This window comes from Octodon degus, unplaced genomic scaffold (genome assembly GCF_000260255.1).
Source record: "Octodon degus isolate 3935 unplaced genomic scaffold, OctDeg1.0 scaffold00050, whole genome shotgun sequence".
NCBI lineage: Eukaryota > Metazoa > Chordata > Mammalia > Rodentia > Octodontidae > Octodon > Octodon degus.
The window spans coordinates 9,360,847-9,384,399 of NW_004524626.1; the positions used below are offsets into that span (position 1 = coordinate 9,360,847).

Consider the following 23,553-nt stretch of genomic DNA (forward strand, 5'->3'; position numbering starts at 1 on the left):
TTATTTCTGTCTTTCGTTGCAGGAGATTGAAGAGCCATCTCTGGAGCCAGGTACTGTTCAATGAAAAACTTAGCAGCGGGGGTTTGGACCATTCTAGTTTTCTACCTTCTCTAATTTAAAGTCTTTAATTTTAAAAAGTTACCGTACTATAGTGTACATTGTTCTAAAGGTTTACAGTCCAGAACATACCAGGATCCTAAGAGATTGGAAACCCAGCCATATCACCAGATCTGTGAAAGTGGAGAACCTCTCATTTTACAAAATGTATTGGTGAGATGAAATGGGCTCAGGCCTTTTTAAACAGAAATACATTTAAACATCATGGAAAGAGTGGGCACACTCTGCAGAGCTTGTGCCCTGCACCCCCACGAAACAGATCTTGTGATATCGGGCAGTACCTTGATTGTGTGGTATTTGGTGTAGGCAGTGCAGGCAGTGGTAGGGAGACCATAAAACCCTCGGCTATGATGGATTCCAGAAGAGCAAAGAGCTGCTTCACGAGAACACCACGTAAACACGTTCCCTTCTGGACTGCAAATGTCTCAGCACCCGCAGAAGAGTCTGGTATTCATGTCGGACTATCTGTTAAACGAAATTCAAAGAAATGTGGAAATTGAGCTGTCAGTGAATGGTGATACAGTCATTCAGTTAAGCGACCTGGACTTGAGAAGCTAAATTTGGAAGAGTCATGTGTACACGGCAACAGAATGAAGACAATCAAGAATCAACCAGAAGGTTTTGGGGGTTCAATCTCTGGGATGCTTTTCTCTCCCCTGTAGCTAGAGGCTGGCGTCGCAGTGGTGGAACGCAGGTAGTGTACAGTGTAACTATGTGTACCCGCGGGTTTTCCAATCTCTGTGTAGCTAGCAGTGCTCTTCGTGTTAGTGTGGCAGCCGTGCCAGTTCCACATTTGTGATTGCTTTATTTCCCTGGTAATTAAACCTTGTGCCATTCTATTCCTGTTAAATCCGTAGAAAATGAGAAAATACTCGACATTTTGGGGGAAACTTGTAAATCTGAGCCAGTAAAAGAAGAAGGTTCCGAGCTGGAGCAGCCATTTGCACAGGATACAAGTAGCGTGGGGCCAGACAGAAAGCTGGCGGAGGAAGAGGACCTTTTTGGCAGCGCCCACCCGGAAGAGGAAGAGGAGGAAGAGCAGGAGCAGGAGGAAGAAGAGGAAGAGGAGGAGGAGGAGGGAGATTTAGATTTGGCCAGCGAGTCAACACGCGCTCAGTGGAGCGAGGCAGACACCCTGTTAGCGGTAGTGAAAAGGGAGCCCGTGGAGCAGACAGGCGAAGGCGCGAGGACGGACTGTGAGCCTGTAGGGCTAGAGAAGCCAGTTGAGCAGAGTAGCGCGGCCTCCGAGCTGCCGGAGGCCTCCAGCCAGGAGCTGGCGGAAGCGGCCACGGAAGCCCCGAGCCCGGAGCCCCGAGATAGCAAGGAAGACGTGAAGAAGTTTGAGTTTGACGCATGTAACGAAGTCCCTCCGGCTCCTACTAAAGAGTCCTCAGCCAGTGAGGGCGCTGATCAGAAAATGAGGTTTGTTGTTTCTCAGTTTTAGACCAGACGCTATCTCCTTTTCATTGGTCATTATGACACACATAAGCTGTTTTTCTGCAATTGGCCAGCCAGACTGCTGAAATTGTAGTTTTACTTCCAAACAATGTTTTATTTCTCTTTGTTTATTTTACACTGATTACATGATCTTTTTTCTTTTCTCAACCTATCATGGTTGTTTTCTTTAATTCTTTCTAATTATCTTTAGCCCAGCAGAATTAATTAACTCCTATGGGTCTGAAATCTTACGGTTAGGTCAGATTTCCAATACACGTTTGTCGGGGTATCATTTTTTCAGATCTAAATTTCTGGTAGGTATGCAATCTCAACACGTATTTTATAATTTTGAGTTGGTTTCTCGATGCTGCTGCCTCCTAGAGTGACACTATCTTTTGTCTCTAGTTCTGTCGAAGATGACTCGGACTCTAAAAGACTTTCCCGAGAGGAAAAGGGTAGGTCACCCACAACCCCAGTCCCTTGGCTTACGTTGGGTCCTGGCGGTGGGCAAGTACTAGTTTAATGGTACTATAATACTTTAATACTAGTTTATCCTGTCTGCGCTTCCCACCCAGGTCTGCCGAGACTCCAGAAAGTTTCCCACACTTTACTCTTGGCCCCACATGTGGGTGCTGCATTGTAGCAGCAGACTAGTTCCTAAAGACCAGTGCGGTGTCTTGATGCAGACCCTGGCTTTTCTGGTGTTATTTCATTGATCCTCTAATTATATAAGACCCGAATTATACTGGACTCCCTGAAAAGTTTTAAAGTACTGGATAGGAGCAACAAAATACGATGATAGGAGTAGTTTTGCAATGACCTTTATGTTAAAAAGCAACCTCTAGCTGAGACTGTCACTAAGTGGTGAGCACTTACCTAGCATGTGTGAAACCCTGTGTTCAGCCACAATCCGTGTACATAGAAGAGAAGACCACCTTACTGAGACTGGGCACGATGGCGCATGCCTATAATCCCAGTGCTAGGGAGGCTGAAAGCAGGAGGATCACCGTGAGTCCCAGCTGCGCAGTGCAACCCTGTACCAAAAAAAAAAAAAAAAAAAAAAAAAAAACAACCTTACATGGTCCATCCAATGGGTCACCTGCTGCCTGGCTCCCCATTGAAGTCCACCTCTTTGGCTGTGCTGTCAGATGGTGGATAGATTAGGGTGCTGCAGCACCTTGGAGCAAGCAGGGACTGCATTATGGTTTGGAGCTACTTTCTTTAAGGACTCGGGATCTTGTGGGTATTGTGCTTTTGACCAGAACTTTCTTTTGAAATAGGTCGTAGCAGTTGTAGTAGAAATTTCTGGGTTAGTGGACTTTCTTCTACGACCAGAGCTACAGATTTGAAGACTCTTTTCAGCAAGTATGGGAAGGTAAGAGACATGATCCCTGTGAGCAGGAGGGGTCACTAAGCCCTGTCACGCAGTTCTGGTGTGCCAGTCACTGAGCCTCACACAGTGCTCAGACCTCTCGTAGTTTACCTCTGGAGGTGCTGCCACCCCCTAGCCCACAGATGCCACTGTGGCAACCCATCATACACACAGCTGTGGGCCAGCAGGGCAGCCTGTGGAAGACAGTGGTGACTGGAGAAGCCCATGATGCTGGAATGTAGCCCTCCAGAGCAGGCCCGAGGTGGTCCTCATGTGGGTGCTTCACAGCTCTCCTCTAATTGCCCTCTATAGCTGGTGACACATGGAGTGGCTGATTCCACACTGCTTCAAAGTCAAAAGTAGATCCAGCCCCTGTAGGTTGAGGCTTCTGTCGTGGCTGTCTTTGCTTTGTGACATTCCCAATCCCTTGTGCTTCCTGGGCACCTTGTCTCTCAGGCAGTTTTGGGGCGCTGTAGTGAGCTTTAGCACAGACCCTTGTCCCTACAGAGAGTTAGTGTCTCAGAGAACAACAGTCCACACACTTAATCATTTATGTAACCTGAGGGAAACTAGCTGGGCATGGTCTTGCACTCCTGTTTCCCAGCTATGCTGGGGCTGAGGCAGGAGGATTGCAAGTTAATGACCAGCCTGGGCAATTTAGACTGTCAAAGGTTTGAGGTAGATGTAGTTCAGTGTGAAGGCCTTGAGTTTAGTTTCCAGCATCACACAGACACACACGGCCCCAGTGTGATGTGGTTATAAAGACAGCTGACAGGTCGCAGAGCTGGGCAGGGCTGAGTGCGTCTCCCCAGCTGCAGCCTTTCCCACGCTGACAGTGGCCCTCAGGGGCATTGTTGTCAGAGGAAAGGATCTAGTTGTGGCCTGCCCAGCTTGGAGTGCATTGCAGCCTCCCATGGGGCCAAGATTGTGTGTGGCATCGTGAATGTGATTGCTGCTCGTGGCCTCTGGCATCTGTGGCGCTATTCTGAGCTGTGGTATCTTCTCATCATGTAAGGCAGGTGTCACTTGAGCCCACCAGAACTGTTGAGAACCAAGCAGCATGTTGAAGACTTGGCGATAGTGTCTGAAACAGCCCTGAATTGTGCCATTGCTGATGGTCAGGAGCCTGACCTGTGGGTGTGGCTGTCTGGGGGTCTGCCTGCCTTGGGGTGCACACAGGTCTCGCACAGTAGTTGGATGTTGTGTCTCCTACCTCTACCGCATGAGTGAAGCAGATAGGACTTGGTGTTGTCTCGCTTTCTCTCTTCCCTCAGTCCCTCAGTGAGCATAGAGGCCTGCAGAACGAGGAACAAATCTCCTAGCTCACACGTGGCACCTTGTACACACTTGGGAATGTGGCGTCCCAGTAGCTTTCTTCCCAAACCTGCACACCGCCTGAGCCTTCTCCCAACACGATTCCCTGTCCCAGCAGAAGTGGCTCTGTGTTCCCTATGCATTTGCAGCTTGAACAGTTTCTGCTGCTTTTCAGGTGGTGGGCGCCAAGGTTGTGACGAATGCCCGGAGTCCTGGAGCTCGCTGTTACGGCTTTGTCACCATGTCCACAGCAGAAGAAGCAACAAAATGTATCAACCACCTGCACAAAACAGAACTACATGGAAAGATGATCTCCGTAGAGAAGGTGAGTGCCGGGCTACCTTAGGCAAGGCCTAAGTGAGCAGGAAGTAGCACTTACACCCAGCTCTCTCCTTCAGGCAAAAAATGAACCAGCCAGCAAGAAAACCTCTGACAAGAGGGATGGCGAGGGCAAGAAGGAGAAGTCCAGCACCAGTGACAGGTACTTCTCTCCCAGTGAGGGGTCTGTGTCACCTTCCCATGTGTGGCCGAGGGGCTATTGGTTTCTTTTGGTCAGAGGCTGTGTCCCCAGCGGTGGGAGGGGATTTCTGCACTCTGTCACTTAGTGCTCATCGTGAGGTTCCAGGTACGACTGGCCTCCCCAAATCCCTGCTGTGATACACTTGGCTCCGTAACTGTGACTTACAGGTCTTCAAACCTTAAGAGAGATGATAAAGCTGACAGAAAAGATGATACCAAAAAGGGTGAAGATGGAAGTGGAGAAAAGAGTAAAGACCCAGATGAGAAGCCGGGCTCGTCGGAGCGCTCCCGAGCTACGAAGTCAGGTAGCCGTGCGTCCCCCACAGGGCTCATCTTGTTTCCCGCACCAGCCAGAGCAGGGTGTGGATTTGCCCTTCTCTGGGGCAGCACACACCCTGCTTGCTATGCATGGCATTGAGAGTGCTTTTCTCTTGTCCAAGGCCAGGTTTTTTTTTTTTTTTTCCTTTGGGGTATCAGGGATTGAACTCAGGACCTTGCGCTTGCCTGGCAAGTGCGTATTCTACTGAGCTATCTCCCCGATCCTCCAGGCCTGGTTCTTATCTTCTCTGTTCTTCCTGTAGGAAGTCGAGGCACTGAACGGATTGTGGTGATGGACAAATCGAAGGGTGTGCCTGTGATCAGTGTGAAAACGTCTGGATCCAAAGAACGAGTGAGTGATAGTTTCTCATGTAGGGCACTTAGCTTGTTTTTATACCTTTTCTGTGTGTATTTAGGGGATCCTTAAGCTGAATTAGGAAAAAGCTCTTGACTTAAAAAATGTAGAAATCTGTAATCCCAGCTCTCGGCAGGATGAGGCAAGAGGATCACTGCAAGTTCAGGCCAGCCCATACTGCATAGTGAAACCCTGTCTTAAAAATACAAAAAGAGAGCTCGGTGGACTACAGCGCCTGCTTAGGCAAACACAGGAACTGTGGTTTGATCCTTGGCACCACCTACGCCAGCCCCACCCTAGGGCGGGCCTAGCCAGCTACAAGAAAAATGAAACCGTGCTGTTGCATGCCTGTCATACAGCTATTCAGGAGGCTGAAGCTGAAAGATCGCTTAGACCCCGGAGATGAAGACTGTCTAGGTAGCACAGCCAGACTGTCTTAGAAAGGAAAGGGACTGGGACATAATGCGTGCATACACATGAACAGAGAAGCCAGGCGCAGTGGTGCAGGAGGACCCCAAGGAGTGTCACAAGATCCAGCTCAGCCTAGAACAAAAACAGACTGTGAAATGATTGGTTAAAAGACTGCTTGCTCAGTACAGAAGCCCTTGTTGGATTCCTAGTACCACGAAAAAGAAAGAAAATTTAAAGCTTTCCTTTGTGTGTGTGTGTGTGTTTTTTTTTTTGTTTTTTGTTTTTTGTTTTTTTCCAGAACCAGGGATTGAACTCAGGCCCTTGCGCTTGCAGGGAAGTGCTTATTCTACTGAGCCATCTCCCCAGCCCTTGTGTTTGGTTTTGCTCTAGTGTCAGTTGGTGCTATTGCTTTATTTTCTAAAGCTAACTTTAAAGGACAAATGCAGGGCTGGCAAGATAGCTCAGTGGACTAAGCGCCTGCTTAGGCAAGCACACAGGGACTAGGGTTCCCCGGCACTGGCCACCAAGAATGGAAAAGGACTAATGCAGAGCACCTGCTTGCTGTGCCCTCCTCGGCTCTCCTCCTCTGTGTAGTCCTATGCTGCCACACAGTGGCCCTTCCTGGCTGCCTGGGCTGGCCTGTCAACCCCATCTTGACGCTGCTGCTTGGAGTCTGCCTCACACTTACATTTTCACAGCCTTAAAGCGATGATCATTTGGATCTGGGGTCCCCTGGAGCACCCCACACTCAGCAGCTCACTAGGGGTCCACTAGGTGTCAGGTGGAGTGAGTAGTATTCAGGCTAGGGCTGACTGGCGATCATTAAAGGATGGCAGCAGGGGCTGAGGTCTGTGTGCCAGTTGCCTTGTGACCAGCCACTGTGCTGCCCACGGGGCTCCCCACCTGGCACATGGGGACACAGCCACATGCATGGGCCACACGTGCCTGGGGAGGCCTGAGGGTTAGCACTTGGGCGCTGTCTATCCCTGAAAAGAAAGCAGAGCCGTTTGGCCTAACCTACCACTGCTTTTCACAGGGAGTTGCCCCAGTCCACTACCCTTAGAGCCAGCGGTCCCTTGGGCACAGATCCCAATGCAGACCTCGCTCACAGCCCCAGCTGCTGTGCCACCTGTGTGTGGTTCGCAGCAGTGCAAACCCACCTTTTTGTTTGTGGCCCTTTCAGTGTCTCCACAAAGACTTTTTTTCTTTTCTTTTTTAAATTCTGTGTATTTAGTATAGGGTCTCACTACACAGATGCCTAGTGATTCTCCTGTTTCTAGCCTCCCAAGCGCTGGGATTACAGGCACACACCACCACGCCCATTCTCGGTCGCTGTCTCAGCATGCCCAGAGGTGGGGCCGGCATGGCATGCAAGGGATCGAACCCTAGTCCCTGCGTCTGCCTTCATAGGCTCTTTAATCCGCTGAGCTATCTGGCTGGCCCTGACATTTTCAATATGAGAAATGGGTATATTTGAAAAGTTGCTGAACTATACAAAGGGAAAAACAAAAGGAGTAAGTTTTGGGTGCAAAAGAAACTATAAAAGAAAATTGATCTTTTAAAATGTTTTTAGGGGAAATATTTCCCTTTTGGCACTGATATGTTTGATCATATTTTAGCCATAAATGTCAAAGAAAATCTGACTTCTAGTTACAAACTGAGGCTTCTTGGTTGTTTTACGGTATTGGGAATTGAACCAAGGGCCTTCGGACCCACCAGACAGCTTCCCAGCCCTGAGACCGGCTCACTAACTTGTCAAGGCTTGGCATAAACTAGTGATGCTCCTGATATAGCCTCCCAGAGTGCTGAGGTCAGAGTGCACTGGCACACTGTGCTAGTTTCTTTGGAAAAAGAACACTTCATTCTCCAATGGCTTTTATTTTGTACCAGGGATAGAACTCGGGACCTTGTGTTTGCCAGGCAGGTGCTTATGCCACTGAGCTATCTCCCCAGCCCTCTAGTTTCTTCAATTACTAATTGTACAGTCCTGAAAACTGAGCATGTTGGCACACTTAGCACTCTGGAAGGCTGAGGCAGGAAATTTGCCAATTTAGCAACTTAGTGAAACTCTCAGAAAAGAAAAAAAAAAAAAAAACCTTTTTAAAAAAGATACGGAATTGGAGCTCAGTGCAGAGGCCCTGGACTCAGTCATCAGTGCTGCTTACACACCCATAAACACGGGCATTTTTGCTGCTAAGATCCTGCTCTTCTGATCCATTGTTATTTCCACTTTAACTTTCTTGTGTTGAACTTTCTTTGATGAACTAGGCCTCTAAAAGCCAGGATCGCAAATCAGCCAGCAGAGAGAAGCGGTCTGTTGTGTCCTTTGATAAGGTCAAAGAGCCTCGGAAGTCCAGAGACTCTGAGTCCCGTAGGTGAGTCGGGATCCAGAAACACTTGCTGGTTTGGTTGTGACCCTAGAGTGGGGTCATAGCTGTGTCCTGTGAAGACTGTTGCAGTCCCTGTGGGTGGAATGTTCCCTTAGCCTCTAGGTCCTTTGGCTTTCTATTTGTGGGCCTGCTGTATGATTTTCATCCCCGGCCCTTTCTAAGGGGTATGTGGATGGGCCCTATCTCGGGTAGCAAGGGTGGGAGGTAGTTTTCCTGGTACAGTAGAGCCACTAGCATGCAGTACCTAGGCTGCCTTGGTGGCTGGGCAAAGGGGTACAGAAACCTCTAGCTGGGGAGATAGCTCAGCATCTGAGTGCCTGCCTGGCAAGTGGAAGGACCCAGGTTCGGTCCCCAGTACCGCATGACATGCCGTCCCTGGAACAGGTGTGCCATGCCAGCCCCAAAACTGCATGTGGTGGCCCATGCTTGTAATCCCAGCACTGAGGAGGCTGAGACAGGAGGATTACTACTGTGTAGTGAGACCCTGTATCAAATAAATAAATAATTATAAAAGAAAGGGGCCGGTGAGATATAACTCAGTGGTTAAAGCTCCAGCTTAGGGGCCGGGGAGATGGCTCAGTGGAATAAGTGCTTCCCTGGCAAGTGTAAGGGCCTGAGTTCAATCCCCGTTTCCGCCAAAAAAAAAAAAAAAAAAAAAAAAATCTCCAGCTTAGGCAGGTGCAGGGGACCACATTGGATCCCCAGCACCATATGCTGTGCCAGCCCTGCCCTCAGGATGGGCTGAGCCGGCCAAAGGGAAGAAAAAACCCTCCAGCCCCAGAGAGCACCCTGAGTCCTCTGTAAATTAGCCCGAAAAGAGCTGGATTGATAGCTCAGTGGTACAAGCATGCGAAGTCCTGAATTCAGTCTCCAGTATTGGGGGGGGGGGGGCGCGCAGGAAAATTTAGCCAGAAAAGATGATGATGTGCTTTTGAAAATAAACTGAACAATTATTGGTCACTTAGGCATCCAGTTAATTTATCTTACACAAAAGCAGTTGTTTTTGTTTCTGTGTTTTGAGCCAGAGTCTCACTATGTAACCCGGCTGGTCTTGAACACATAGTAACTCTCCTGCCTGGAGCACAGGAGTGCATCACCACATCCAGCTTCAGGGCAAGTTTTGGAAGTATCGTATGTTCCCTCCTCCCCCACTGAACTGGACCTTGGGCTTGCCAGGCAGATACTTAGGCAGCTGAGCCATGTCCCTGGCCCTTAAAGTCTCTCTTAAAAAATAAGAATCATTAGTTTAAAAAAGAATGAAAAGCTAGCAAGCTAAGCATGGGGGAAGGGGTGCTGCTGGAGGAGGAGTGGAAAGCCACACACAGGCCTGGTGGCTGAAGAGGGAAGAGCAGCTGCAGTGTGGCTGGGAGTACAGGGCCGGCCTAGCGTTTCCCACTGTTGGAAAGCTGGGCTTCAAGGACACCTGAGCCCTGCGCCTGCAGCCGGGCCTCACGTGCACTGTTAGCAGCTAGCATCAACCGACAGTTGCGCAGAAAAATACACCAGTCTGAACTGGGCATAAGTAGAAGCCTGTTTGACCCTGCTATCCTTCTAAGTATTCTGCAAAAAAAGAGTAGAAATCAGCATCTTAGAAAACAGTTCATGTGCCTGTCCACGACCTGGACCGCGGTTACGCGAGGGGATCAGTGCTCGGCAAGGAAGGTGACCTTTGGTATTCACAGGCAGATGGACGGTGATGGTTTTTATTTTTGTTTTTTTCTTTTGGTGGAACCAGGGATTGAACTCAGACCCCTGCACTTGCCAGAGAAGCACTCATTCAACTGAGCTATCTCTCCTGTGATTTTTTTTTGTTTTTGTTTTTGTTTTTTTCTGGTACTGGGGATACAACTCAGGACCTTGTGCTTGCCAGGCAGATGTTTATGTGCCAAGCTGTCTCCCCAAGCTCAAGAACCTAATGTTAAATGAGATAAGTTCAACAGAAGCCTAACTGCCATGCAATTTTTTTCAGAGGGTGTGTGTGTGTGTGTGTGTGTGTGTGTGTGTGTGTGTGTACATGCACACGCACACATATGTATACATGCACACAGATACCCCTTTTAAAAATAAAAGCAGGTGTGGTGTGTTGCTGCACACCAATCATCCCAACACCCTGAGAGGCTCAGGCAGGAGGATCACAAGACCCAGCCCAACCTGGGTGACTCGGTGAGACCCTGTCTCAAAAAGGAAAAAAAAAATTTTTTTTTAATGTATTTAATACAGGGTCTCACTACACAGCTTAGACTCCTAGTGATCCTCCTGTTTTCAGCCTCCAAACTGCTGGGATTACAGGGGCGCGCCAGACATGCCCAGTTTCCCTATCTCTAAATTTAAAAAGGGGCTAGGGATATAGCTTAGTGTAGAGGCCCTAGGCTCCATGAGGACCGTCAGGCGGGCTGTTCTGCGTGAAGGCAAGTGTATCCTAGGCACTCAGATGTACCAGCAGAAACACACATTCTCCTGTCACTTTGTCCTATCACAAAGGCTGTGGGTAGTCCAGCGCCTGGAGGAGGCTGCAAGTGGCCAGAGGGAGCAGAACAAGGCCTCTGGTCTCCCGTCTGTGTCACAGCCGGTCAGTCTCTGACGTGACTCACATTTCTCTACTGGGCTGTTTCTTTTATCCTTTTATTACCTCCAGTTACTTTCTTCCCATCTATCATGTCTTCAACTTCATGGTTTTCCTCCACACAGAACAGCAAACTTCTCCCCTCATGACCTGAGGCCTTGTAAGCTCCTATTCCATGAACACTTACCTTCTGTGCTGCTCCAGCCCCATTTCACAGCCTCACACAGCTGGTGGCTTAAAGGGCTGACATCCTGTTTAGACTCAAAGTAAGGTCCAGCGTCTATTATCTATGATCCTGAGAAGTTAGGCTCAGGTCACGGCAGTCCCATAGGCCCCTGCGCCTGCGGCCCCACCACCTCTGCCTCAGCAGGAGCCTTCCAGGGTGGAGGGCGCACCCCACCCCAGTGTGCTGTCTTCCCAGGGAGCGGGAACGCAGCGAGCGGGAGCAGCGCCTGCAGGCACAGTGGGAGCGGGAGGAGCGGGAACGGCTGGAGATCGCCAGAGAACGGCTGGCCTTCCACCGGCACCGGCTGGAGCGCGAGCGCATGGAGCGGGAGCGTCTGGAGCGGGAGCGCATGCACGTGGAGCAGGAGCGCCGGCGCGAGCAGGAGCGCATCCACCGCGAGCGCGAGGAGCTGCGGCGCCAGCAGGAGCTGCGCTATGAGCAGGAGCGGCGGCCTGCTGTGCGGCGGCCCTACGACCTGGACAGCCGGTGAGAAGAGCATCGTCCCATGGTGACTGGGTGGGGGCCTGGGCCAGAGTGGGCTTTATTTCACCAGTTCCACAGAGGCAGCCAGTGGAGGAAATGCCTCTGTCCTGTCCCTTCCAGAAGGGATGATGCCTACTGGCCAGAGGCCAAGCGGGCTGCTCTGGACGAGCGCTATCACTCCGACTTCAGCCGCCAGGACCGCTTCCACGACTTTGATCACAGGGACCGAGGTCGCTACCCCAACCACTCCGTGGACAGGTGAGTTGGCCTATTGTTCCTGTGTGCGCGGGCACCTGGGGCCCACTCCAGTCATCAAGGGATGTGCTGTAGGAGAGTTGCCACCCGCAGCCTGAGACATGTTGCTCTTCAGACAGGTCCTACACAGCCTCTTCTTCACTTTATAGCATGATTTTAACCCCTTTTCAGGAGAGAAGGCTCAAGGTCAATGATGGGAGAAAGAGAAGGGCAGGTAAGTAAGGCTGCACTGTGGTACTTGTTGGGGAGAGGAGGGGCCAGGGCTCCGATGTCTGAGGCTGCAACGCAGAGGCTTCCTGTGAGCCATGCTCTGCCTGCACTGGTGGCAGTGTGGGGACTTCCCTGGAGCCATGACTGGCCCTAGTGTAGTTCAGCTGAAGTGGCGCTTGTCCCAGTGTGCATGCAGTTCCTCAGATGCTCTGCAGATGGCGGGGCCCCGTGGGCCCAGAGGCCGATGGTGACAGCTGGCTTTAGGAGAAAGGCAGCCCTGGAAGAGAAACCTAGTGGAGCCTCCTGATCTCTTGCACTGCTGACGTAGATTCCTTGGAGAGGAGGGTGTCGGAGAAATTGTAATTATAAGCAGAAGTGTTCCAAGTCCTGGTCCTAATTTCTTACTTCATATTAGGTGCCTCTGTCTAGTATTTTGCCTTGAAATTCAAGGTTGTTGATGACAGCGTTCTCTGGCTTTAGGCTGTCTCTAAAATTGAGCTAGGCTGTGTGCAGTGTGGTCAGCAGGTGCCGCAGGTTCCATCACAAGATGCTGTCCCTCTGTACCATGAGCTCCCTTGCCCTGAGGCCACGGATGCATGGTCAGAGCTGGCTAGCAGGGTGGGTGGGGCGTCTCGTGAATGTTACCTCCTTTGCTGTGGAAGCAGAGATGTACAGAAAGCAGAGATTGCCAGGGTACACACAGGAGCTTGTGGGCTTGCCCTTGCTAGGGAGGAGAGTGGGCCGATGCCCCTAAGCACGCACATTTGCCCCCGGAACTGGATCCATCACCAGTGCCCCTGGGCACAGCCCAGGTAGTGTCAGGCATGGTCACTGCAGTTCAGATTCTCCGCCCGTGACTGGATGGCCTCAGCCAGGAGCTGTGGTTCCCTTCCCCCACCATGCCATGAGCCTGGCCAGATTTCAGGGACCTCAAGTGCAGCCAGAGCCTGTGTCTGGGTTATTGACCTTTTTCATCAGTAGCTTGTTGCACACGGCTGACTGCAAGAGTTCTCATGTGGCTCTTTAACACCTAGCATTACCCAGAGCGCCACGGAGGACCAGAGCGGCACAGCCGGGACTCGCGCGACAGCTGGGGCTATGGCTCTGACAAGAGGATGAGCGAGGGCCGGGGACTGCCCCCTCCCCCCAGGTTTGTGTCCCTCTCCTGGCCTTGCTGTTGGTGCCACTGAGGGCCCAGTTTGTGATGGTTCTGGCTGCTGTGGAGCCCCAAGCAGCATCAGGCAAGACCCATTCCCATCCCCAAGGAACCACTGCTCAGAAGGGAGGACGCAGGGTAAGATGGGAGCTTGAGATCAGAGATGTCTTTCTCCAAGGGACAGGCGTGACTGGGGGGAACATGGCCGAAGACTGGAAGATGACCGGGCCTGGCAGGGCGCTGCCGACGGGGGCATGATAGACCGGGACCACAAGAGGTGGCAGGGTAAGCAGCAGCTCTTACCTGGGCACCCCTCGTTTAGGGCAGGACCCACTGAGAGGTTCTGCCCCAGCCCTTGCTGGCCCCTGAATGTGCAGCTGGACACTCTACTGTGCACCTGTCAGGGGCTGCTGCAGGACCTGCGCACTGCGGCATTAGTGACCTGCGTTGGTCCTGAGGGAACTGGGAACCTCAGAGGCTGGGGTGGCAGCTGCTGTGAGACCCTCTTGTCTGTCCCTAGCTGCCACAAGGTGGACAGGGACACGTGCCCTGGGTGAGCATGCCTTGTCTTGCAGGTGGAGAGAGGAGTATGTCGGGTCACTCGGGGCCTGGCCACATGATGAACCGGGGCGGCATGTCAGGGTAAGGTGGGCTGCAGGGATCTGCAGGTGGGGAGGGAGGCCTGCCAGGGGAACGGGACCTGGGACACACGAATCTGTCCTTATTTCTTCCTAGGCGTGGCAGCTTCGCTCCAGGTGGGGCGTCGCGAGGTCACGTGATCCCACGTGGGGGGATGCAGGGTGGCTTCCGGGGACAGAGCCGGGGGAGCAGACCCAGTGATGCCCGCTTCACCCGCCGCTACTGAGTACTCCGATCCTGTGTTCCTGTCCTGTGACCAGAGTATGTTCTGTTAGGAGTTACCTTAAACCGTGTATAAATAATTTTTTTTATCTGCTGCCATATTGTAGCTCAATACAATGTGAAAGTTTGTTTTTGTTTTTTTTGTAATAAAGGTGTTTCCGTTCACATATCTCTAAGTGTCCTCTCAATTCCGACAGTGAGAGGTGCTGGTGCTCAGCCTCAGGAGCCGTGGATGGGCGGCAGCCTTGGATTGCTGGGGGCTGCAGCACTGGGACAGCCCAGGCCGGCGTCCCACATACACGAGGGCTGTGCGCATTCTCCCAAAACAGGCCCTAGAGCAGCTCCGCTCCGAGGTCAGGCCTGAGGTGGGGGATCCTTGTTGTGACCAAGCAGCTGCATCCAGCTGTCCCCCAAATGTGGCCTTGCGGCCACTTGGGCCTACCACCACCCTTGAGGGTCTGTTACCTTTGAACCTTCCAATGCCTGTCCCACTGCATGCGTGCTTCATCCAGACCATGTGTGGGGGTCAGAAGGCCACCAGGGGGCCTGGGGTGCACCAGGCGGTCAGTCAGTGGGACCCACTACCTGCGTCACAGAAGGCATTGGGGTGCGGACAGCAGCTCTTCACTGAGATTGAAGAGGTTGCTTTTATGTAATGCTGTGCTGGTGCCTCTGTCCACAGCGGCACGTTCCGCTGTTTCGTGTGGATGCAGCCACTTCCAAAGCCGTCCTCCCTCCAAGTACTGCCCTTGCCCTGCCGCTGAACCCAGCTTGCTACTCCATGTCACCTTGCTGCAACCCAGGAGCCAGTCGATCACCTGCCGTCCTCACACCACCACTCTCACTCTGGACAGCAGTGTGGCTCTCCCTGTGAGTAGATGTTGACACCTGGGAGCCCTGACCGGAGGCCGCACCAGCAAGCCCCCAACCCATCCCCACGTGGCCAGCTCCTGTGATGGGACAGGAAATCACTGGAGAGGATTGGAACAGCAGGCCCCTCCCAGGCCTGAGGGTCCCCTCCGCTGTGAAGCACTAGTGCCAGACAGATGGCTCTCAACAGGGAGTGTAGCACTGCCCAGATCCTGGGGCCCACACGCTGGCCAGAACAAGGCTGAGATGGCTCCCTATGCCGTCCCTGCAGCCAAGGCCTGGCTCCATCTCACCTCCAGGACTGCAGGTGCCAGCGAGGCTGCAGTGTTGACAAAGGCCAGGATCCACACGGTGGCCCAGCGGCCTCATTGTCTCCTTCATACCTCAAATACACACTGGCATACGTTTCCCTTAAGGTTGCTTTCTGTAACGCTGGGGATGGAACCCTGGCCTTCACAATGAGCTACTACCCAGCTTATTTTTTATTTTGAAATGGGGTCACGGACAGAAGAGATGAAGCTCAACAGCACAGTGCCTATCTGCCCATTTGAGGATTTGAGTTCAATTTCTGGTACCAAAAGAAGAGTATCACTAAGTTAAGTTTTTCAAGCTGGACTGGTACTTGCAATCCTCCTGCCTCAGCCTCCTAGAAAGCTGGGATGACAGGCATGTCCCACCAGGCCAACCAAGCTAGTAATTTTTTTTTTTTTTTTGGGGGGGGGGGGGACAGGGTCTTGCTGTATAATCCAGGCTGGCCTCAAGCTCACAGTAATGCTCCTACCTCAGCCTTCTGACGCTGAGATTATAGGTGTGTGCCACCACACCTGGCAAGATCTTTTATTGTCAAATAGAAAAATGCTGGCCCACTCATGATTTGTGTGAGGCAAGAATTGAAGCTACAATAAATGATGAATTTAGAATTAAAAAAATGCTAGCCCTATTAAAGTGCCTGCAAGCAGGTACAGGGGCTGGGGGTTCAATCCCCAGGCCTGCCATGCTGGCCCCATCCCCGGGGCACTCTGAGACAGCAACTGAGACTGTCTCTTGGGAGGCTGTAAACTGGGATTACTACGAGTCCGATCTAGTAGTGAGACCCTGAACACCCTAAACTATCAAAAAAAGAAAAGAAAAAATGCTGGTCCCACAGGAGGTGCCAGAGTGCGTTTCTACAGTCTGTATCACGTGCTTTTTCGGGGTCTGGCTCTGTCCCTCCAGGAGGCTCTTTCCTCCCAGCTGTCAGCAGCTGCAGGAGGGAGCACTTGCACCCCAAGCAGTGAGCCCTCCCCGATGCAGCGTTCTCACAGTGTCCCAGTCAGGATGTGGCTGGGTGGCAGCCCTGGCCCGGCCCGTGCGCAGCCCCAGGTTCTATAACTAGTGCCGCACACTCAGTCTCCTGCTTCAGGCAACTTGGTGGCCTCCAGTTACACAGGATAAGGAAAGATTTGTCCCCACAGTGTGTCCCCGTCCTGGCCATGGCTCCATGAGGAAGCTGATGCCCAGGTCTGGTCCCAGAAGGCAGAGCCAGCATAGCAAGGCCCATGCCAGGCAGGGTGGCGGGTTTGGGCACACAGCCCCCCTCCCCCTGCCCCATCCTCACCTCTCACCACCTCCTGACCACCAGGCTGAGCCCAGCAAGGCAGCTGGAAATGACAGATGGCCCCTTCCCAGGCAACTGGGACCTCCCCCTCCTCCCCGAAGCCACCAAGGCTAAAATCCTCAAGGCCACAGAGCTGCTCCCAAGCTCAGCTGCAGCAGATCACTGCTGAGCACAAACATTCCCAGCACTAAGGACACACAAGGTGTGGAGGGACACGAGTGTGAGCCGCTGGCACAAGGGCACAGTACAGTGCAGCAAGGAACACTTTGCCTAGTGACCTCTTCAGTGCTGGAAAGGAAACTACAGCTGTGGGTTGCCGTCACCTGCTTCCCTCCAGCTAGGTCAAGCTGGCTCAGGCCCTGCCCAGACATCAACCCAGGCCCAGAATGTGCCACCTCCTGTCTCAGCTGGTACCACAGGGCCCCTGTGCCTGGCAGCTCTGGCAAGTGTGTTGGGTGTCCCCAGGGCCACTGCTCCTGTCACCTGTGCTTACGCTGCAGCTGAAAACAGCTCAACAGAGAATCCTAGTTATGTCTTGTAGTGGGGGGTGCCTTCCCAGGCCTCTCCCCCTTTCCCCTCCAGGCTGTCCCTGCTGCTGGCACAGCCTTGGCATCACTGGTGCCAACCTCTCCTGCCTCCCAAAGCTCAGGACTGGGCAGCGAGTGCAACATCCTACCTGCCCAGGACAGTGTGCCGCTAACCTGGGCACCCGCACAGCACAGGTGCTGCTGTTTGGAGTATGGAGGATCCAGGCAGAGCATGCTACCATTGAGCTGCAGCCCTTCACAAAGTCAAAGTGGGAGCAACACTTGGGAACTTGAACTTGGGATCCTCTTGCCTCTGCCTTCCTGAGCCCTGAAATTATAGGTGCGCCACCACCATGCCCACCCAGAGCAGACCTACAAATGGCCAAGCAAGCTCTCTCCTTCCAGGGCTGGGAGGAGGGGACAGGGCAGTGGCGCCCATGTTCTTCCCAGACCCTCATTCTCATTTGGCCCTTACAAGAGACCTGCTCCACCCCCACAAATGACTAGCAAAGTGGGGCAGCCTTCAGCTGGTAGTGAATGTAGGGGTTACTACATCAGTAGCTGAGTGCAGATTCAACTGGTTTGGGGAGCTACCCAGGGCCTCAGATCAGAGCTCCCCTAACCTGTAACATCTGGTTGCTCCTAAACTGTCCCCTGAACCGAGCACCACTGACCCCAGGAGGCCCAGGATGGTGCCACTATCGAGGCCTGCTCCCCGCTTCTGGGCAGTGTCCCAGGAGGATGCTGTTTCGGCCCAAACCCACCTCCTGCATCTGCCAGGGGACACTGCTGTCTGGGTTCCCGACACACAGAAGCCTGTTTCCAGCCATCACAGTCCTCAATGTCCCCCATGGCTGGGTGCCAGGAGCCACTAGAGGAACTCACCTTCCCAGAGCTTGCAGCCCAACATGCAGAGGCACATGCAGGCTGCAGGGTGACAAGGTTGGCAGGGCAGGGGCTGTTTTCAGGAGCCCCTGAGCGGCCCTAACTGTGGCACAAGGCTGTGGTCTCAGAATCACCAGGGCTGCAGGGGACACAGTAGAAGGTGATGGCCAAGACCAGACCCAGGAGCTGAGCAAGACAGATAAAGGAGGGCGGGCCAGATAGCTCAGCAAATTAAAGTACCTGCTTAGGCAGACACAGAGCTACCTGCAGTCCCACCCCCAGGGTGCTCTGACAGGGTAATTGAGACTGGGCGTGGTGGTGTGTGCTTGTAATCCCAGCTCTTGGGGGGTGGATCACTGTGAGTCTGATCTAATAGTGAGACCCTGAACACCTTGTAGACCCTTCCCTAAAATACAAAAAAAAAAAAAAAAGCCTGGGTCCAAATAAAAAATGCTTTAGGGGTATAGCTCCGTGGGATAGCACCCCTGGGTTTGACCCCTAGTATTATGTAACATAAAAAAAGAAAATCCTTAAGGCTTCTTTCTGCCTGATCCAATGCCAACAAGCCACCAACTCTGCTGCCTCCGGTGCTGCCCCCAAGAACAGTGAAGCCCCAGGCAGCTCCAACTCAGCACCTCCTCAGCCCTTCCAGGACCCCCAAGTGTTATCCGAAGACACAGGACTGGTGGCCTGCTCTGTCTCCCCAGACCACATCCACAGTCAGATGACAAGACGGGTGGACTGGGGCCTGGGTTCAAGGTCAAATCCAGCCAGTAGGAGCCAAAAGCCCCGGCCCTGCCATCCCCCCAGGGCAGCACATGGGGCAGGAAATGCTTCTCGAAGTCCTTTATTGGGCCGGCAAGGCCGGGAGCTGCCCTCAGAGTGGGGTCCCAGTCCAGAGTCCGTAAGTCTGTGGCGTCCCTGCCCCCATGCTGGCAGGACAGGCTGTGGCCTGCAGTGACCCGCTATTTGGTGCGCTCCTTCACGAACTCCCAGCCCTCCTTGGAGTACTCCAGGGCCTTGGTGGGGGCTGCTGACAGAGCCGACATGACTTTGATAATGCCTGCGGGGGAGACGCTCAGTGGGACTAACCCACCTCCACGCAAGCCCCAGAACAACTACTTTTACCGAGAAACTGAGACAGAGGTGGGGCACACCAGCGTCAGGGGATGAGCTCGGAAGGGGCTCCACACAGCCTCCCCTCTGTCCCACCAGACAACACACAGCCCTCCGAGGACGCACCACCCAACCCAGGTCCCCTCCTCCACCGGAGACATGGGAGCAGGAACGGATCAGCAGGAAGGAATGACCAGGAAGCAGGGAGAGAAGCCATCCAGGGTGCCGGGGGCCTACCTGAATTCCAGGACTCTCGGATGGGAAAGTTAATCTTTGGAGGGGCTGGGAGCTGGGAAGAAAGAGGAGCAAGGGGCTGGTGACGAGTGTTGGCTCCGCAGCACCTGCACCCCCACAGGGGCAGCGCAGGGCGCAGGCTTTCAGCAGGGTCAGCCCTCGTGCAGAGGACGCCAAGCAGGGCTGGAGGTGCCCCAGCAGCCCCTGAGTCTGCCTCTGTCTAGCCCCCCAGTACCTGCGGGATCTGCAGGCCGGTCTGCTGGCACACGTACTGGCTGAACTGATACATGGCCGGCGGAACCGCCTCCTCGGCCCGCCGCAGCGCCGCCTCACTCTTGTCGCTGGGCCCGAGCAGCTCCTGGTCGTACACCAGGTAGACGGCACCCCCAGCGAGGCTGCCTTTGATGAGGAACCTGCAGACAGGGAGGGGAGGGACCCACGGTCAGGGGACCCTGCTGCCCACGCACCCTCCTGGGGGTGCCACTCACTACCCAGGGAGCTCATGGGCAGGCACAGGACACCGCCGGCGCCCACAGGGCCTCACCCCTTTGATACGCAGCACTCAGCGCCCACTATGCAGCCCAGAACCACTTACTTTAGTAAAATGGGACCAGAAAAGTGACAGGGGTCACTCGAGGTCCCGCAGGTAAGGGAATAGTGACGCCTTAAGAAGCCTGGCATCCCAAGAGGCTCCTGCAACCCGCGGGTTTTTTTCTAAGTGTTCCGAGGTGCTTCCTGTCTGCCACTCTGCTATGGGATTCAGTGAACATTTCCAGTTCACATACGCGGCCACTGAAGCTCGCAGGGCTGTCGGACTCAGTGGTCCAACAAGGGATCGCTGGGACGCAGAAGAGAGGCGATTACAGACCCCAAAAAGACCCTTGCCCGTGGGTCTCCGTTTCACTCTGTGCGCCATGGGAGGTGAACTACGGGAAGATCAGAGCAGATGGAGACCCGAGCAGAGTGGGTGAGCGCCAGCAGGAGGGCTTCCCTCGGCGGCTCGGCTGCGCCCCACGAACCTCATCAGCGACCACACTCCGGCCACCATGGTTGCTCGGCTCCGCGCGCAAGGACACTCGATTCGCCCGCGGCTTCCGGAGGCGGGGCAGTAAGGGCCTCCGGGAGGTGTAGTCTCCCTTGTCGACCGCAAAGGTATCTGGGAGTAGTAGTCTCACTAGTGCTCTGAGGTTCGGCAGCAGCGTGCAAGCCCACTCCAAGAGGCCTCTGGGAAATGAAGTCGGAACAAGCCCAGAAAGACCTTGTATGCCAAGCCTTCTGGGAAATGTAGTCCAGCTCTGTCCAGGCGGCGTGAGATTTAAGAGGCGTAAACGTCTGGACTGAAGCCAGAAGGAGACCCAGGAAGATGTGAAAGATCAAGAGATCCACTCGCGCCAGCGCGAGGGACCTAGGGCCGGACTTAAGAAGAACAGCCTAGAAGTGTGTTGACATAGCAACGCGAAGACGAGATTGTTCCGGAGAGGTCGGGCCTATGACACGTGATCTAGTGTGGGGAGGGGCTACTGCCCGGGGGCGGGGCCAGACCGGGGCTAGGGAATCCGGCAGCACGCCGTTGCCGGGTAACACGGGTCGGTGCCCCCCCTACTCCCCCCCCCGCCCGTGGCCTGGAGGGAGTGTTAGTCCCGGCTGAGACACCTGGCGCTAACTTCTACATGGGCATGAACCATCATCTTGTCAATTCTGCCTACCCCCCAAACGACGCCCCTGTTCAGCAGGAAGCAGTCTAGGAGACTCATCGCCCCCTCCTAACAAGTAAAGGGTGAGAATGATAGTTCCCAGCCCGAGCATAAATTGCTGAATTATTATGCAGGTCATCTAACATGGCTGAAGCCCAAAAATAACAGCTTCTCTTCCCAGAGACCACCTCCTCCTTCACCCGCACCAGCAGTCCTCGATACAATTTCCTTTCACTTTGCCCACGCCAGGGAGACTCGTCAGCTCCATACGTGTCACTAAACCTGCCCCTCAAACTCTGCCCCTAGCAAAAATCTATATAAGCCCAATGACCCTTTGTCTCAGGGCAGAGGACGCCTCTCTCCTCTCTCTGACCTGCTCAGTTTCAGTGAAGGCCTTTTCCCTCCCTTTTACTTCTGTTTCTCTGCCAAGCCAGTGGGAAAAACCCTAACAGATAAGAAAATTTGAAAGCAAACAAAACAACAGAATGCACCTCTGGTCCAGTCACACTTCTCTTCAGCTCACATTGCAGTGTTAAGACTCCTTAAATTTTGTAGTTTCTTTTCTTTTTTTTTTTTTTGGAACCAGGGATTGAACTCAGGCCCTTACACTTGCCAGGGAAGCGCTTATTCTACTGAGCCATCTCCCCGGCCCCTTTTCTTTCTTTTTTTAAAATTTTATATATTTGGTACAAAGTCTCGCTAGGCAGCTCGCACTCGTAGTGATCCTCCTGTTCGCAGCCTTTCCAGCGCCGAGATTACAGGCATGCGCCACCACACCCGTGTCTCTTAATTCACCCGCCACCTGGGAGCGCTGTAACACTCCTGCTCTCTGAAGTCAGTACATTCTCATAGAGGTTTGCTTTCATGGCACGCACTGCCTGTTGGGGTGTGTTCTGGAGGTTGAAACCAAGGATTTCGCACTGAGCTATATTCCCTGCTGTGTATGTATGTATGTATGTATGTACGTATGTAAGCACTCTGTGTGTGTGTGTAGGTATGTATGTTTGTCTCACTAATTAGTAAATCGTCCAGTTTGGGCTTGAATTTGGGAATCTCCCATCTCAACCGTCCATAGTGCTGGAATTACAGATGTCAGGGCACCACCACGCCTGTCTTTGGATATTCTTCATGTCTGAAACAGGCTGTGGAAGCTGAAGTCGCTGGCGCAGGGTGCCCCGGAGGTAGAACTTGAATTTTTCTTCCACCTGAGACAGCAGGCAACACAGGTACGCCCACAGGGTCCAATTCTTGGCCTGGAGCTGCAAGGTACCGAAACGCATGCGCAGAGAAGTCCATTGCGCATGCACATACCTCCTCCCGCCGCGAGGGGGCGCCCGCGACTCTCGTGCCACTCTAGGCCGTGCTTCCGGCGTTGAGTAGATCTCCCATGGTTCCGCCCGGCTCGGGTCCTTCCGCCACAGCAACCATTGAAAAAGAGTAGGTAAGCGTGTTGTGGCTCCCGGCATCCGAAGCCATCCAGGGCCCCGGCCCCATCGTGTGGGTTAGGGATAGCTGGGTGCGGCGGGCGAGCCCGAGGGAGTTGGGGTGTGCGGTTCCGGGCAGTGGGGACCGAGCCTAAGTCCATTTTCTAGCCCTCCTCTCCGCTTTCCTCAGCCATGGCCCTCCGCTATCCCATGGCCGTGGGCCTCAACAAGGGCCACAAGGTGACTAAGAATGTGAGCAAACCGAGGCACAGCCGCCGCCGCGGAGTAAGTAGAGGGGTTGGCGGGGTGTCTGGGGGGCGGGGCGGCGCTGCGGCCCGGTGCCTGAGCTCGGTCGGGCGGCCGGCGGCCGCGAGGGCCCCGGAAGACGGATGTTGGGCCGGGCGACGCTGAGCCCTCGATCGGGCCGGGAGCGGGGGCCTGGCCGCATGTGCGGAGTTCGCTCGGTGCGTCGGCGGTGGACCCGGTAAGGGCGCATGGAGGGCAAAGTTGAGGACTTCCCTCGTCTCGTGGAGGTTTGCTGCGTGAGGGTTTTGTGGCAACCTCGGCTTCCGGCGCCCCACAGGCCCTGCCCACGGCGCCGCGCCGCCTGCCAGCGCTGCCCCTCGCCTGTTCGCAGGGAGGGCTCCCCTCGCGCTGGGCGTTATGGTCGGGGGGCTGCTCCCTCGGCCTTCTGCACTCCAGCCCTTCGCTAAGGCCCCCAGGCGGGGTCTTGCTGCGTGCCCGGCCCTGCCTCAGCCTCCCAAAGCTGGAAGGCCTGCGCTGCGGGGATGGAGCCCTCCTCCCTGCAGGCTGACTCAGTCCGGCCACCCAGAGCGCGCAGCGAACCGGCAGAACCCAAGTAGCTGCCCCCCTCTTACCCGTTTTGTTCTACAGCGTCTCACCAAACACACCAAGTTCGTGCGGGACATGATCCGGGAAGTGTGCGGCTTCGCCCCCTATGAGCGGCGCGCCATGGAGCTGCTCAAGGTCTCCAAGGACAAGCGCGCCCTCAAGTTCATCAAGAAAAGAGTGGGGACGCACATCCGCGCCAAGAGGAAGCGTGAGGAGCTGAGCAACGTGCTGGCCGCCATGAGGAAGGCAGCTGCCAAGAAGGACTGAGCCCCTCGAATAAAGCTTTGCAGAAAGTTCTGCGTGGTGTCTTCTGTCCCCCCACTGGCCACACCCCACTCCTCATTGGACGCAGACACGGCAACAGTCG

General features: G+C 54.0%; 3 protein-coding genes across 6 annotated transcripts in view; 2 read left to right on the plus strand and 1 right to left on the minus strand.

Moving 5' to 3' along the window:
- The window catches only part of Safb (scaffold attachment factor B), a 36,643-nt gene extending 22,487 nt beyond the window's left edge, over window positions 1-14,156 (plus strand). The window contains exons 6-21 of one of the 2 annotated variants that reach the window (XM_023716812.1): window positions 23-50; window positions 975-1,539; window positions 1,960-2,009; window positions 2,835-2,929; window positions 4,416-4,565; window positions 4,639-4,721; window positions 4,928-5,064; window positions 5,341-5,429; window positions 8,112-8,218; window positions 11,218-11,508; window positions 11,626-11,763; window positions 11,932-11,974; window positions 13,005-13,120; window positions 13,305-13,411; window positions 13,702-13,768; window positions 13,862-14,156. In XM_023716812.1, coding sequence (XP_023572580.1) covers window positions 23-50; window positions 975-1,539; window positions 1,960-2,009; window positions 2,835-2,929; window positions 4,416-4,565; window positions 4,639-4,721; window positions 4,928-5,064; window positions 5,341-5,429; window positions 8,112-8,218; window positions 11,218-11,508; window positions 11,626-11,763; window positions 11,932-11,974; window positions 13,005-13,120; window positions 13,305-13,411; window positions 13,702-13,768; window positions 13,862-13,991 — 2,196 coding nt within the window. In that variant the 3' untranslated portion in view covers window positions 13,992-14,156. The remainder of the gene's footprint in view (window positions 1-22; window positions 51-974; window positions 1,540-1,959; window positions 2,010-2,834; window positions 2,930-4,415; window positions 4,566-4,638; window positions 4,722-4,927; window positions 5,065-5,340; window positions 5,430-8,111; window positions 8,219-11,217; window positions 11,509-11,625; window positions 11,764-11,931; window positions 11,975-13,004; window positions 13,121-13,304; window positions 13,412-13,701; window positions 13,769-13,861) is intronic. The other variant, XM_004632775.2, reaches the window with a different exon arrangement.
- A 4,541-nt stretch (window positions 14,157-18,697) lies between these two features.
- Window positions 18,698-20,619, minus strand: CUNH19orf70 (chromosome unknown C19orf70 homolog). Of its 2 annotated transcripts, none has more exons than XM_004632779.2 (4): window positions 20,236-20,619; window positions 19,452-19,629; window positions 19,220-19,271; window positions 18,698-18,929 (listed from the first exon to the last, which is right to left on the minus strand). In XM_004632779.2, the coding sequence occupies exons 1-4, from the start codon at window positions 20,262-20,264 to the stop codon at window positions 18,832-18,834; spliced, it is 357 nt and encodes a 118-aa protein (XP_004632836.1). In that variant the 5' UTR covers window positions 20,265-20,619; the 3' UTR covers window positions 18,698-18,831. The 2 variants fall into 2 exon arrangements, with proteins under 2 accessions (XP_004632836.1, XP_023572743.1); XM_023716975.1 differs by lacking the exon at window positions 20,236-20,619 and adding an exon at window positions 19,812-20,229.
- Window positions 20,620-20,875: 256 nt separating this feature from the next.
- Rpl36 (ribosomal protein L36) lies at window positions 20,876-23,453 on the plus strand. Of its 2 annotated transcripts, XM_023717084.1 has the most exons (4): window positions 20,876-20,993; window positions 22,125-22,351; window positions 22,503-22,619; window positions 23,229-23,453. In XM_023717084.1, exons 3-4 carry the CDS (start codon window positions 22,527-22,529, stop codon window positions 23,451-23,453), a joined length of 318 nt encoding a protein of 105 aa, XP_023572852.1. In that variant the 5' UTR covers window positions 20,876-20,993; window positions 22,125-22,351; window positions 22,503-22,526. The 2 variants fall into 2 exon arrangements, with proteins under 2 accessions (XP_023572852.1, XP_023572853.1); XM_023717085.1 differs by lacking the exons at window positions 20,876-20,993; window positions 22,125-22,351 and having other exon boundaries at window positions 22,361-22,619.
- The last annotated feature ends 100 nt before the right edge of the window (window positions 23,454-23,553 follow it).

Excerpts from the sequence above, each read along its gene's own strand:
- Rpl36 (XM_023717084.1), top strand. The coding sequence starts at position 22,527 with ATGGCCCTCCGCTATCCCATGGCCGTGGGCCTCAACAAGGGCCACAAG. Across the intron at positions 22,620-23,228 it reads GGCACAGCCGCCGCCGCGGA|CGTCTCACCAAACACACCAA; the intron begins GTAAGTAGAGGG and ends TTTGTTCTACAG.
- CUNH19orf70 (XM_023716975.1), bottom strand. The coding sequence starts at position 19,897 with ATGCCAGGCTTCTTAAGGCGTCACTATTCCCTTACCTGCGGGACCTCG. Across the intron at positions 19,272-19,451 it reads CCGGCCTGCAGATCCCGCAG|CTCCCAGCCCCTCCAAAGAT; the intron begins GTACTGGGGGGC and ends CTTTCTTCCCAG. Across the intron at positions 18,930-19,219 it reads CCGAGAGTCCTGGAATTCAG|GCATTATCAAAGTCATGTCG; the intron begins GTAGGCCCCCGG and ends TCTCCCCCGCAG.